Genomic DNA, 12,796 nt, shown 5'->3' with positions numbered 1-12,796 from the left:
GGGTAAGAACCAGGATTCTGCCTCACAAATATAGCCAGAAATAACAGATCTATTCAAGCACAATTATTGGGGTTCATTTCTCAAAATGAGAAAATATCTGTATGGCCTGCAAACAAAAACTAAATGCTACTTGAACACCTTCACGGTGTTTTCTCTTTGGTAAAGTTTCCAAAGCAAGTTATAAGAGTTTTGTTTTGTTTTGTGTGGTTCTTTTTTTTTTTTAGGTTGTTGCATTAACTGTAAACAAGGAGCATATTATATATCCACGAGTGTTAAAATCTAGAAACAGTATTTGCTGTTACATACAACCTTCAAGAGAAAATGTCTTCATTTAAGTTTATGTGAATATTAAGTATTCTCATAATGTAGATTCCATTTAAAATACTATGAATATTAAAACTGAGTAATTTTAGTGGGCAAAGCTGCAGAGAACTTACTTTGCATTTAGATTTCTTGAAGTAAGGCAATATACTGCAATCTGATTTCAATGCAAACTTTAATGTCTACTTATTTTGTCCCTTGTTAGTTTCTGAACCAAAGCCTTTCTTTCAAAGGTTAAAATTGTAAAGTTATATTAGTAACTCTCAAATGGTGCCCTATTTGCAACCACTTAGGAAAAATACAAAATGTTACAATTGGCTCTTTCTGAAGGCCCATTCAGGCACAAAAGGGATGGTAATAAGAGTAAACGTTGTGCATAACGTTATGGAGCTGGCAGAACATACCTACTCTAGGCAACATCATCTTTTAACTGACTGAAATGTATTTTTTTTTCTTTGTCTTTCTCTTTTTAAGTAGGAGGCAAAGGGAGTGAGGGGTCACTGAAAAATCTGGTTTGACAGGACGCCTAGGGGGGAAAATCCACAGGCTGTTCTCCCTGAGACTGAGCTTTGTTCGGTTTCTGACTTGTGGAGACTTGCACAGGAGGCAATGTTATTTACGTGCCGGAGAGGAGACTTCCATGAAATGACCGAGGCAGGTGTCTCTTCCAGCCCGGCAGTGCTTGCCCAGGGACCGGCGTGGAAAGCGTGTCCCCTCCACCCTCCATCACAGCCCGCCCCTGCACCCAAGGGGCCGCAGGCCAGCCGAGACGCCCCCGCCGCGCAGGCGGTTGTTTCAGGGCGACCTCCCGGGGGAGCGCTCTCTGAAGCTGTTAGGGTGAGTCAGTGGGGCAGCCACACGACCACCCTGCAGCCCAGGCAGCTCGCCGGGCCACCCGCCCGCCTGACCGGCCCCCTGCCCGTACCTCGTCCTGGCCGCGGCCCCCGCCGCACTGCTTGCAGCCTAGCAGCTCCGAGACGGCCAGTGAGGCGGTGTATGCCTCGTTCGCGGCGGTGGCCAGGCGCATGTCGGCGTGGAGACGAGACGGCAGCGGTCACCAAGAGTGGCCTGGGCGGCTCGGAGGACGCGAGCGCCGGGTGGGAGGCAGGCCGGCCGGGCTTCGGGGTGCAGCAGCTCAGGCAGCGCCGACCGCGGGGGGCAGAGCGGGCCGGGGAGGGGCGGGGCGAACCAACCAGCCGCTCCGCCCAGCCCCGCTGTCACTCCGCCGCCTGGAGGCCACGAGCACCAATTCGGACCCTCGGCGCCCTGGAGCCCCGCCCTCTTAGCGCGGAGGGGCGGGCGTTGGCGGGCGGTTCCAATGCTGACCAACCCGGCGGAAAACAAGCTCCTGGGGCCAGCTCCCCAGAGCAGCTAATGCTCAGGTCCGGAACTCGGGCGGCTCAGTCGGTTGGGAGGTGAGCGTGCACCGCAGCACGAGCCCTCAGGCTTCACTGAAAGGCGAACTGCCCCTGCCTGCCCCCAGGACCAGCAGCCGAGAGCTGCCCTCCCTTCACCCGCTTGGGTCCTTTTACCTAGAGCCAGGCAGCAACCAGCCTCTCTAGACTGACCCTCACACCAAGAGGAGGAATCAAGTTCATTTTACATTTTATAAACCATTGAAATTTCCCTCTTCCCTTCCAATAATGCCCAAACAACGCAGAATGGGCCACAGAACTCAGGAAGAAGTACGGGACCATGGCCTGCCTCTATTCAATATAAATTGATTTTTGGTAAGCTATATAGAAACTATAAATATCACTCTCCTACACAGATAAGGTTAGCAGATCTCTGAATTTTCTTTTTTCTTTTCAAGTAAATTCGAAGGCTTTAAAATGTCTAATGTTCCCTCACAAGCGCCTTGGATTCTAAAGAAAGAATTTCTAAAAATCCGATGAAATTTTTGAGAAAATATAGGTTATAAAGGGACACAAAAACCTGACATTGTTGGATCCAGAACGCAAATCTCTCAAATCTTGTGTCAACACTATTTCCTTACATGATTCCATTAACTTTTAAAAATCAACTCCCAAATTAGAACTCTTTTTGCATGTTTGCCCTATGGTTTTCAAAAGCTTACATGCTCAGGTTAAAAAAAAAGTTGGAACATCTGACAGAAGCAAACAAATGGAGTTTTAAATTCTGACAGGCACAGAACCAGAACTTATAAATGAAAATAAGTTTCAGTCTTAGAAGTGAAATTACAATGTCTCAGACAATACTAAATTACTCCTTTTGCTCAAACTGTCATATTTTAAAAGTAGCAGGTTAAAAATGGATACTTTTTATTTATCTTCCCAGATAAATAAGATGTTTGTGCTCATACACTACTTTTATAAATTGTTAAAGCATCCAAAATATTTTTACTGGTCAAGAAAAGCAATTTTGGGCTAATAGCATAGAAGAAAAGGCTATAGAAGCTTCCAAGCTCAGAGGGAGTTCTGAGCACAGCCACAAAAACAAACATTATAATCAAATGCCCACTCAGCTACAAACAGGCAAAAATAAACCTAGCAAATCATCCAATTTACAGCAATATGAGCTGTACCCTCCAAGATACACTGATTGTAGATGAGTATAGGAAACACAAATGGGCTTCTTGAATGGGGTTGTGAGCTATAAAGGTAGTTAGATAATGAAGGAAGTATGTGAAAATGATGACTGGTTCCAGAAGAGCTGGGCTGTGATTTTATTTTCTGGAAGGAATAAAATAGTCGGGTTAGTTATCTAGTAGGGTATAACCTTTTTTGTGACATTAAAATATGTCATTTGCAAAATGGAGAATGCTTACCTTTTTATTTTTTAATGAAGCATGCATTCCCAAAAATGGTTTAAAATAATTAAGTGCAAATTAAAACTGCAAACTGTATACATATAGTGTTTGATGCTTAGTGCTTGATATTTATTGAAGAAGCATATATTAAAATTGTTTAGGAAGTTCCAATTAGGATTCCTTTTTTATTTTAATGAAAGTTTCAGCTTATTTATTTCAATGCCACCTTAAGTAAAAAGAAAAATAATTTAAACATATTTTAATTCAGTGATTTACCAAGGCCTTCTAGCAATTAAATGTCAAGATTCCTTTATGGTCTCTATTAAAGACTAACTTAAGTTCTTCAAAGAATGCTAATTTCTGCTCATTTTAATAAAGCAGTACAGTGAATTTGTTACTCTGTTCTCCAACATAAAAAGTTTGCCTCCAGATAAATCTATAGTAACCAGGAATACCAACAAAGTGACCTGAAAATATCACTGTAGATTTCACTTTTGGAAATGTTTTGTTTCAAATTGTGGATTAAAAAGGGGCCACATGCTAACCTGACAAACTCAGAGACCTAAAGTAACCACAAAGGATAGAATGAAATTAAAACGTTTTAACTAAAAGCAGTTTATGGCAGGTAGTCAAGTCCTAGGCTAAGATCTTCCCGGACAAAAGTCAATCTTTACCTTAACTAAGCCAGTCTATTGTCTTTTACATCTAGGATAAAATTCCCTTGGAATATCAGGGTAACTCCCACTTTAGTGTGTGTTTTTTTCCAGACCCCTCAGGGCACAACCGAGGCACAGAGACCACAAATCCTCTCATTGCTATTGTTATGTTAATTGTCAACTGTTAACAATCCTTTACCTACTTAGGTAAAAGACCTATGTGCCTGTGTTACTTTTCATCTAATCCCAGAGGTTTCCCCACTTTGCTTTCTTCCACTCCCCCTCCCCCTCCTAATCTATCACCAATAATAGATCTCATGTAACTTGCATCTTCTCTTTTGATTGTAATGTATAAAACAAGGTGCGAAACTGCCATTCTCTGGAGCATTATCTCAATCTGTTGAGATTTTGCTTCCCTGCAATTGTTGACAGTTTGGCTCAAATAAACTCACAAAAATTCTTTACAGGTTTGGATGCTTCTTATGTTGACAAAATCATTCAATAAAAAGTTTGTATTTTCCAAAGATTTCATTTCTTGAGTAGACTGGATGTCCTGAAGATGCGTCTCCTAATGAACCCCCAGTGCTAGGCACATGACAGGCATGCAATAAACATCTGCTGAAAAGATGACCATCCTAAGTACAGAATGGTAATTAGAAAGAATTATGCTTTTGATATTTACCACAGGTTATCAATGTAGGCCAGCAGCTATTTTATAAAGTCTGCTATTTAAACATTTTATTTCAAAATTTTATTTCTTCTAAGAAGAATACTAACATCTAATACAAGAAGTAATATTATTTTGGAAATATTGCCTTCCCTCTAAAAATATTTTGGTAAACTTAACTGTATCAAAGTGAGGTTTTGCATCTGTCATTAGCAGTAATGGTCTCAACTCCGATATTCTAAAAAATAAGCTGATACACCCACATAAAAACTGGAGGCAGTTAGATGAGTTCATTTGAGCAGAGAACTATGAAGCATTAGAGTCCAGACTTGGAGTTATGGGTCAAGATAGGCTTCCTAAGGAAGAAACATCTGAGCTAAGACATAGGGAATTGGAAGGGAGGCCCTGGTAAGGAGAGAGGAGGAGGAGAGAGGGGGAGGAAAGGAGGGAGAGGGAGAGGGAGAGGGAGGGAGGGAGGGAGGGAGAGACTCTTGGTGGGGGAGTAAAGGCAGAGTTCAAAGCAACAAAACCAGCATGTTCAAAGGCCCAGAGGCAGGGGAGAGGAGTGAGAGTGGTCCATTAGGGAAAGAGATAAAGGAAGTTCATTGGGTCTGGAGCAGAGGGTTTGGAGAGTAATGGATGGAGTTTAGGTAAAAAAAATAAACCTAAGGGGGACCTGGTAAACCAGCATGTCAAACTCGAGGCCCGTGGACTATACGAGGCCAAAATGAATATATTGTGGCCCAGCCAACATAATGGCATGTTCAAAGGCCCAGAGGCAGGATATTTATTGATTTTTTACAGAGAGGAAGGGAGAGGGATAGAGAGTTAGAAACATCGATGAGAGATGGAGAGTAATGGATGGAGTTCTGCACACCCCCACTGGGGATGTGCCCGCAACCAAAGTACATGCCCTTGACCAGAACTGAACCTGGGACTATACGAGGCCCAAAATGAATATTATTGTGGCCCAGCCAACATAATGGTAAGAAACATTTTAATAAAAATTTCGTAACTTAATTTTTACAATATCCTGTTATACATAATTATTAATAATGAACTACAAAGTTCAATGACTGATTACTATAATCGTGTTGCATTCATTTCCCTTATGTGCCTTACACACAGGCGCACCATTTCTCTCCACTAACACTAGCAGCGAATATTTTAGCAGCCGATTGCCACGTCATTAGTCTTGGACTAACTTGTTTGGTGTGCACAACAGGAAATATTTCGCTTGTGGGGAAAAATAGGTTTATTGGCGTTACACTTATTAATTTGTGCAGTTATTCAGTGTCTGGTAAGTTAATGTTCAAGAAAAAATAAAATTTTTATTAAAATGTTCTCTTATTTTAATAACTAGAGGCCTGTTGCATGAAAAGATTCGTGCAATAGGCCTTCCCTTCCCCTGGCTGCCGGCACCAGTTTTCCTCTGGCACCCGGGACCCAGGCCTTCACTCCGGCTGGAGCCGCCTTCAAGCCTTCGCTGCTCTGGCCGGAGCCGCCTTTAGTCTTCGCTCTGCCACTTCCGGCCAAAATATGCAAATTAATCGCCATCTTTGTTGGTGGTTAATTTGCATATCTTGCTGATTAGCCAATGGGAGGCGTAGCAAAGGTACGGTCAATTACCATGTTTGTCTATTTTTAGATAGGATTACTCATTTATTTAAGCCCTTTGTATTCAGCATGTCTCTATCGAAATAAACCTACATTTCTATGAAAATTGAAGCTTTTGTTTTTTTGTGACCCACATAAACTAAACCTTGTTTATTTGGCCCGTGTTAGCCTTTTAGTTTGACATGCTGTGTTAAAGAGTCATAGGGGAAATACATTTCATTCTTAAGTGTACTGTGGAGTTATTCAAATTTTAAAGAGTAGAATGGTATCAAATTTGCATTTCAGCTAAGGTTTAGCAAAATATATTGGAAAAGGCAAAACTGGAGGCAGGAAGATGAGTTAGGAAGGGTGTTGAGGCGATTCTGGCAAGGGAAAAGGCTGGTCTGGAAACAGTGGGGATGGAGCAAAGGGGAGGAATGTTTGTTTCTCCAACATAAGTTTCTTGAAAAAGAAAATCACACCTCATTCTTTTGTCTTTGAAATTTAGGAGATAAATCTCAAATTACCTGCTATCCGGATCCAAGTGTTTTCCCTAATTAATCATTTGTCTTGAAAAAATTTAGCCAATTCATAAAAAAGGATAGATTTTAGTAGAAAGAATACTTACTAATCAGGCCAAAAGGCATAATCACACTTTCATGGACCACCTATTAAACCTTAAATTTTCTCATTAACCCAAGGAATTATATTGAAGTACTACCGATTTAAAGATCTATTCATTAGAGTTGGAATTATATTTAATAATTGATTAGAAAACACAAAGAGCAGTGGTTTTAGCCATTAAACCAAATAACTTTAAGAGTGGGAGTGGGATTCATTACATTTATGTGGTTTAAGCATGTTATTTAAAAATGTCCCAGTGTCATTTAAAACATTTCATTTAGAATGAGTGCTGGTTTATAAGATTACTTCTGCTTGCTAATTTTGTCAAGATATTTCTTCTCTAGCTGATATCTTCCTGTTTTTGTATATATAGCTTGTCTGTTAAGCACTTTTTTCCTTTCAACATCATGTTTTGGGTACACTGAGATCCTTTTAGCACTGAACTTTAATTTTACTTGTGCTTATTTGTCTTCTACTTTTTTTCACTTCTTCAATTTAATTTTTAGAATTACATGACTTATAAAGGAGCAAGAATATTGACAAATCTTTGCTCTCTCTCAAGGTTTTTTCTTTTGCTTATTTTTAATTTAAGAATAATTGACCAACAACATTATATTAGTTTCAGGTGTATAACATGATTCAATATTTGTATATATTTCAAAATGATCACAATAAATCTAATTAACATCTGTCACCCTACATAGTCACAAAATATTTTTTTTCTTGTGATGAGAACTTTTAAGATTTACTCTCTTAGTATAGGGTTTCTTCTTTTAGAAATGCAGTTTTAAATCTCCACATAGGCTTCAAAAAATACAGGCCATCCATCACCCATATTTGAAAATAAGAAGTACAATATTCTAAGCAGTGTTGGTGGTTTTAAATTAGAAAATTACTTTCCCCCAAAGAAAAAGCATGTTCAATCATGGTCAGGTTAATGATAATAACCTATCGATGATAATGATAACAAAAATAGTTATGACAGTAACTAGTTATGACAGTAATAGGCTAATGACAGTAAGACCAGTAACTTATGAAGACCTACATATCAGACACTAAGCACTTTATACCTATAAGACAGATATAATTATTTGTTTTACACACTTATAAAACAGAAATTCATAAAGTATGGGTAATTTGTCCAAGAATATAAAAGTAGAAAAATGCAACCAGAGATTAGAACCCAGGTCTGTCTGAACCCAAAGCAGCAGAAGCTGAGCTACTTCTTTCAATGAATATTTAATTTTTTTTGAAAAATATGCATTAGCCTAAGTTCTTGACTGTGAGGAGAAGTGAAGAGGACAGGAAGAAAGAAAAACGTAGCTCCCTTGTTTATACTCAGGGTGAGATCTGGTTAAAAAACAAAACAAACAAACACCAAAACCCCACAAATAAACAGAAATCATGGAATGAGTGATCTTGGTCTTTGAGAGCTTTGCTTCTCTATTTCTCTATCCTGTCCGCCTTCTCAGTGTTTCTTCCCAGGCATTTGGTGACTTTATGCTACTTACCCAATGCTCTTTCAATAAGGAACTCACGGGAGTCTATCCAAACTTTTAAATGCTCCTTATATTATCCCTATTCCTCTTAGAGAGAATAACTGGTAGGTATTAAGAAGAAAACAGGGTTAACTCACTCTTTTTATTTTATGGAGGCTGATATCTCATACTAATTTATTTATTTAGTCTGTCTCAATAGAATGTAAGCGCCATAAAATCAGAATGTTTGCTTTTTTTGTTCACTGCTGTATTTCCAATGCCCTAATGCCAGCACACAGACCTTCAATAATTATGTACTGAATCAATGAATTCTGCAGAGATGTTTCCATTAAAAAAAAAAGCTTAACTCAATTAAAAGTATAATAATGAATTTCAAGTTCAATATTCAGTTTATAAAAGATGTGGGCCATCTAGATGAACATTTTAGAAGGCTTTGGGGCCACTGTAAGCAGGCAGGCTCTGCATAGGAATCAGATTGTCCTTGGGTTCAATTCTGCTAAGCAGCCTCTATTTTTCATAGTCTCTCCCCATCTTCTTGGGAACCCACAGATACTCCTAAGCTTCTTTGATTTTTTTTCTGTGCCTGCTCTCTTTCACAACACCAAGATAGCAGCTATATAGGTCAGACACTGCCTGTATACATACCATTGTTTGACAAGATTCATAAATGTTTTGTAACCAAGTTTGATTTTAAACATCCTCTGGCCTATCCAAGGTGAAATGACAGGAAAGTGTCTGTTGAGATATAAAAATTAAATGGGAGAATTTATGCAGAAATACTACAACTTTTAGAGGCTAATTACTTTTTGGCATCATTGTTGAATTACATAAGAAGGAATAGGGTTTAAATTTGCGAATAGGATGAAATACAGGAAAAAGGTGAATGTAGTAGGAAATTAAGAGTACTTTATCCCACATTTTCTTAGGAGCTACTGATGGTTTTAAAGAAGGAAAAAAAGAAATGATACAAACTAAAAAAACAACAACGGAGCTCTCAGACTATGCATATATACTAACTATATGGCATAATTTAAAAAATATTTGATTAGAGAGAGAGAGAGAGAGAGAGAGAGAAAGAGAGAGACATTGATTTCTTGTTCCACTTTATACATTCACAGGTTGATGCTTATGTGTGTCCAGACCGGGATCAAACCCACAACCTTGGCCTATTGGGACAACATTCTAACCAACTGCGCTACCTGGCCAGGGCTAAAATAGTAATCAAGGGGCTAGATTTCATCTATACCTAAAAACATGTGAAAATATATGTTTTTTAAAGACATGGTTTTTGTTTGTGTTGTTTTTTTTTTTTTATTGATTTCAGAGAAAGGAAGGGAGAGTGAGAGTGAGATAGAAACATCAATGATGAGAAACACTGATAGGCTGCCTCCTGCAAACCCCTACTGGAGATTGAGCCAGCAACCGGAGCATGTGCCCTGACCAGGAATTGAACCATGACCTGGTTCATGGGTTGATGCTCAACCACTGAGCCACACTAGTCAGACTGAAAATAGTTTTTAAATTCTCAAACTTCTGTTAGTGGGCACAGGAAAGAACTGGTTTTAATATATAACCTGTAATTATATATTAGTCTGGCATAATATTTAAAAAATTTATCTCTTCAAAATAGGTAAAAACCAAACCTAATATCTTCAACTTATCCTGACTCCACAGACTTGATGGAACTCAACACTGAAGTATCTATTTCTTTTATAAAATTGAATTTACCCATGGTTAAAATGTTTGGGCTAAATGTATATTGATGAGTCATTAGCTTAATCATGTCTGACTTTTGAATGTTTTATTCATACTAAAGATAATTTTGAGTCAAAGAAACAAAATCCCAATGATGATAATCTAAAATCTTTTAATCAAATTATAACAGCTATGCTGACCTCCCTATCTATGTCGCATGGGTGTGTTTCGGTCTGTCATTGTTGATCGTGAATTTGGTTGACACTTCTATTATAGAGAAAGGGCGAATAGCGATATTAAAATATTTCTTCTAATTAATTTCCTTTCAATGTGTACAAATTCGTGCACCAGGTCACTAGTTTATTAATAAAAATGCCAGTTTGTATTTGATCTGCACACTAGCACTCTCATAGTAGGTTTGGAGGATACATGGTAGTCTATCACTCCTTACATTATTCACCCAAGGCTTGGGTCAGGCTTTAAGGTTCAGGCATGCTCTAAAGATTCTACTGGTTCCAGCAGAGTGCTGGGGGGATCTGGTTCAAAGTCTGATTCCCATCAATGCCAGATAGAGCCTTAGAGAGGAAAAGCTCATAGAATCACATTTCACAATGATATACTGAATTACAAACCAAACTTGCCTTACAGTAAACTTTCATTTAGCCTGTCCTGGAACTGGTCTATAAATGAAAGGATTATCAATCTTCTACCCCTTTTCCAGAAAACATGAGTTAAGTCCACCTTATCCTCAGTGACATACATGCCAATATGATCTTTAATAGCTTTTATCCTGGATCACAAAAAATTGACCTAATAAATTTTTCAGTGAAATACTTTGGAAAATTTTTTAAAAATTAACACTAAGGATATTATTGATATCCAAAGAATCTTTTGTGTTTTTAACAGGGAGGTTTTTATTTTTTGTTATTATTTTTTAATCCTCACTTGAGGATATTTTTCCACTAATTTTTAGAGAGAGTGGAAGAGAGAGGAAAAGACACTGGGAAATACTGATATGAAAGAAACACATCGATTGGTTGCCTCCTGCATGAGCCTGTACCAAGGCCCGGGCCAGGGAGGAGCCTGCAACTGAGGTACATGCCCTTGACTAGAACCAAACCCGGGACCCTTCAGTCTGCAGACTAAATGCTCTATGCACTGAGCCAAACCAGTTAGGGCAACAAGCAGGTTTTAAAATAATGTATTTGCTCTCTACAATTAGAACTTGCTTTAAGTCAGAAAATTCAACTTTCAAATATTAAAATATTTTAAAAACTAAACCACAGTACTTTAATTTGTGCATTATAAATATACAATTAAAACCTTAAAACACTGCACACTAAGTTTATAAACTGCTGTTTTAAAATAATATCTAAGCTCAACGATAAAAGAAAGTATGTGGATCAGGACAGAGAGCAAAGCAGAGTCAAAAACAGCAGGATGTAGTTCAAATAGGTCACACTTAACTTTTAACTTTTCCTAAGAAGAAAAAAACAAGCTTAGCAACAGCTTTCAGCCAATCATAAAGCAGACAAACAGGTAAGGACTCAACCGCTCCAGATACCAATGAGGTCCAATCTTCATTCAATGTTTTGTTTGTTTGTTTTAAATTATATAATGTTAGAGCAGAGCAAAAGTAATAAAACACAATGTACTGTACTGGGTTAAAAGTAATAAAGATAAAATCTCTTCACCGACCCTTATCAAAATATATCAGATTTTAATAACATTGATAATTTTGTTTTCATCCTCACTATATCAGATGGTGTTTTCATCCTCACTATATCAGATATGATGTACATTAAAGTTATGTTTAAAATATTAGTGTATTTGTAATAAAATATAGAACTTTGTGGAAATTTTTTTTTATTGCTTGTGGGTAGAGTATAAGGGTGGGAATATCTATAAGAATTAATTCTTTATTTTTTAATTCCCCAATACTCAATTTCTAAAATTCATGGAGGGGGACCATCCCTCAAAAATGCTACAGTACAAATCCAAAAATGTAAAATATGAGTAAAAACAATGACAATAAAAATACAACCTTCAACACAAGCAAGCAAACTGAACAAATTGCATAGTACCATTCCATGCAATTTTTCCTCTTTATTTCTATCACTCAATACATATCCTGCTTTGAGAGAAGAAAGTTTTCTGAGAATGCAGAAGGGATTTTTCAAAGAGTTACAGATGTCATTACTACACTGTTTGGTGAAATTCTCAGTATTGCTCAAACTGACAAAGTATTACTTGCAACAAAGACACAAAAACACTGTAAAACAATAACAATTTTCTTCATTTTTCTTTTGACGTGCCAAATTTATAGTGTTCTAAGGCAGTTTCCAATATTTTTGTAAAAATCTTCAAGAGCCACCTTTTATTTTTTTCTTTAAGTACTGCTTAAACCATTTGCTGGTGTAGTTCTCTAAAAAAAATTATTTCATGTAGATCAGCTTGACTTGTTATGTAATCAATTATCTCTTGAATTCAACATCTATATATATAAAAGGCCAATATGCAAAGTGTCCCCGCAGGATTTTGACCAGGAGACTGGGAGGTTGATCCCTCGCTATGACGTGCGCTGACCACCAAGGGGCGGCGAGGAACAAAGGAAGGCCCCGACCAGTAGCCAGCAGCCAGCAGCCGGGGAAGGGAGGCCCTGGTCGGCAGCCAGAAGGCCACCCGATCGGCCCTGATCACTGGCCAGGCCTAGAGACCCTACCCACACGAATTTCATGCACTGGGCCTCTAGTCTATATATATAAAAGCCTAACTGACTGTTATGACCGAACGACCAGAACGACCAGTAGCTATGATGCACACTGACCACCAGGGGGCAGACACTCAATGCAGGAACTTCCCCCTGTTGGTCAATGTGCTCCCACAGCCAACCTCCCATGGTCCCTCCCCCTAGCTGGCCAGACCCCCTGATAGGCCCCGGTTGGGGGCCAGCCAGCCAACCACGAGG

General features: G+C 38.6%; 1 protein-coding gene across 4 annotated transcripts in view; it reads right to left on the bottom strand.

Annotated features, from left to right (window-relative positions):
• Positions 1–12,796, bottom strand: part of SESN1 (sestrin 1) — a 115,871-nt gene that overhangs the window by 38,071 nt on the left and 65,004 nt on the right. The window contains exon 1 of one of the 4 annotated variants that reach the window (XM_006101692.3): positions 1,247–1,476. The exons of the other annotated variants lie outside the window; for them this stretch is intronic. Coding sequence (XP_006101754.1) covers positions 1,247–1,348 — 102 coding nt within the window. The 5' untranslated portion in view covers positions 1,349–1,476. Of the gene's footprint in view, positions 1–1,246; positions 1,477–12,796 lie in introns of those variants that run through there. 4 annotated transcript variants of the gene reach the window in all.

Source organism: Myotis lucifugus, unplaced genomic scaffold (genome assembly GCF_000147115.1).
Source record: "Myotis lucifugus unplaced genomic scaffold, Myoluc2.0 scaffold_378, whole genome shotgun sequence".
In the NCBI taxonomy this organism is placed as follows: domain Eukaryota; kingdom Metazoa; phylum Chordata; class Mammalia; order Chiroptera; family Vespertilionidae; genus Myotis; species Myotis lucifugus.
Note: the sequence above shows the minus strand (reverse complement) of the source record. Positions and strands in the feature narration are given on the sequence as shown.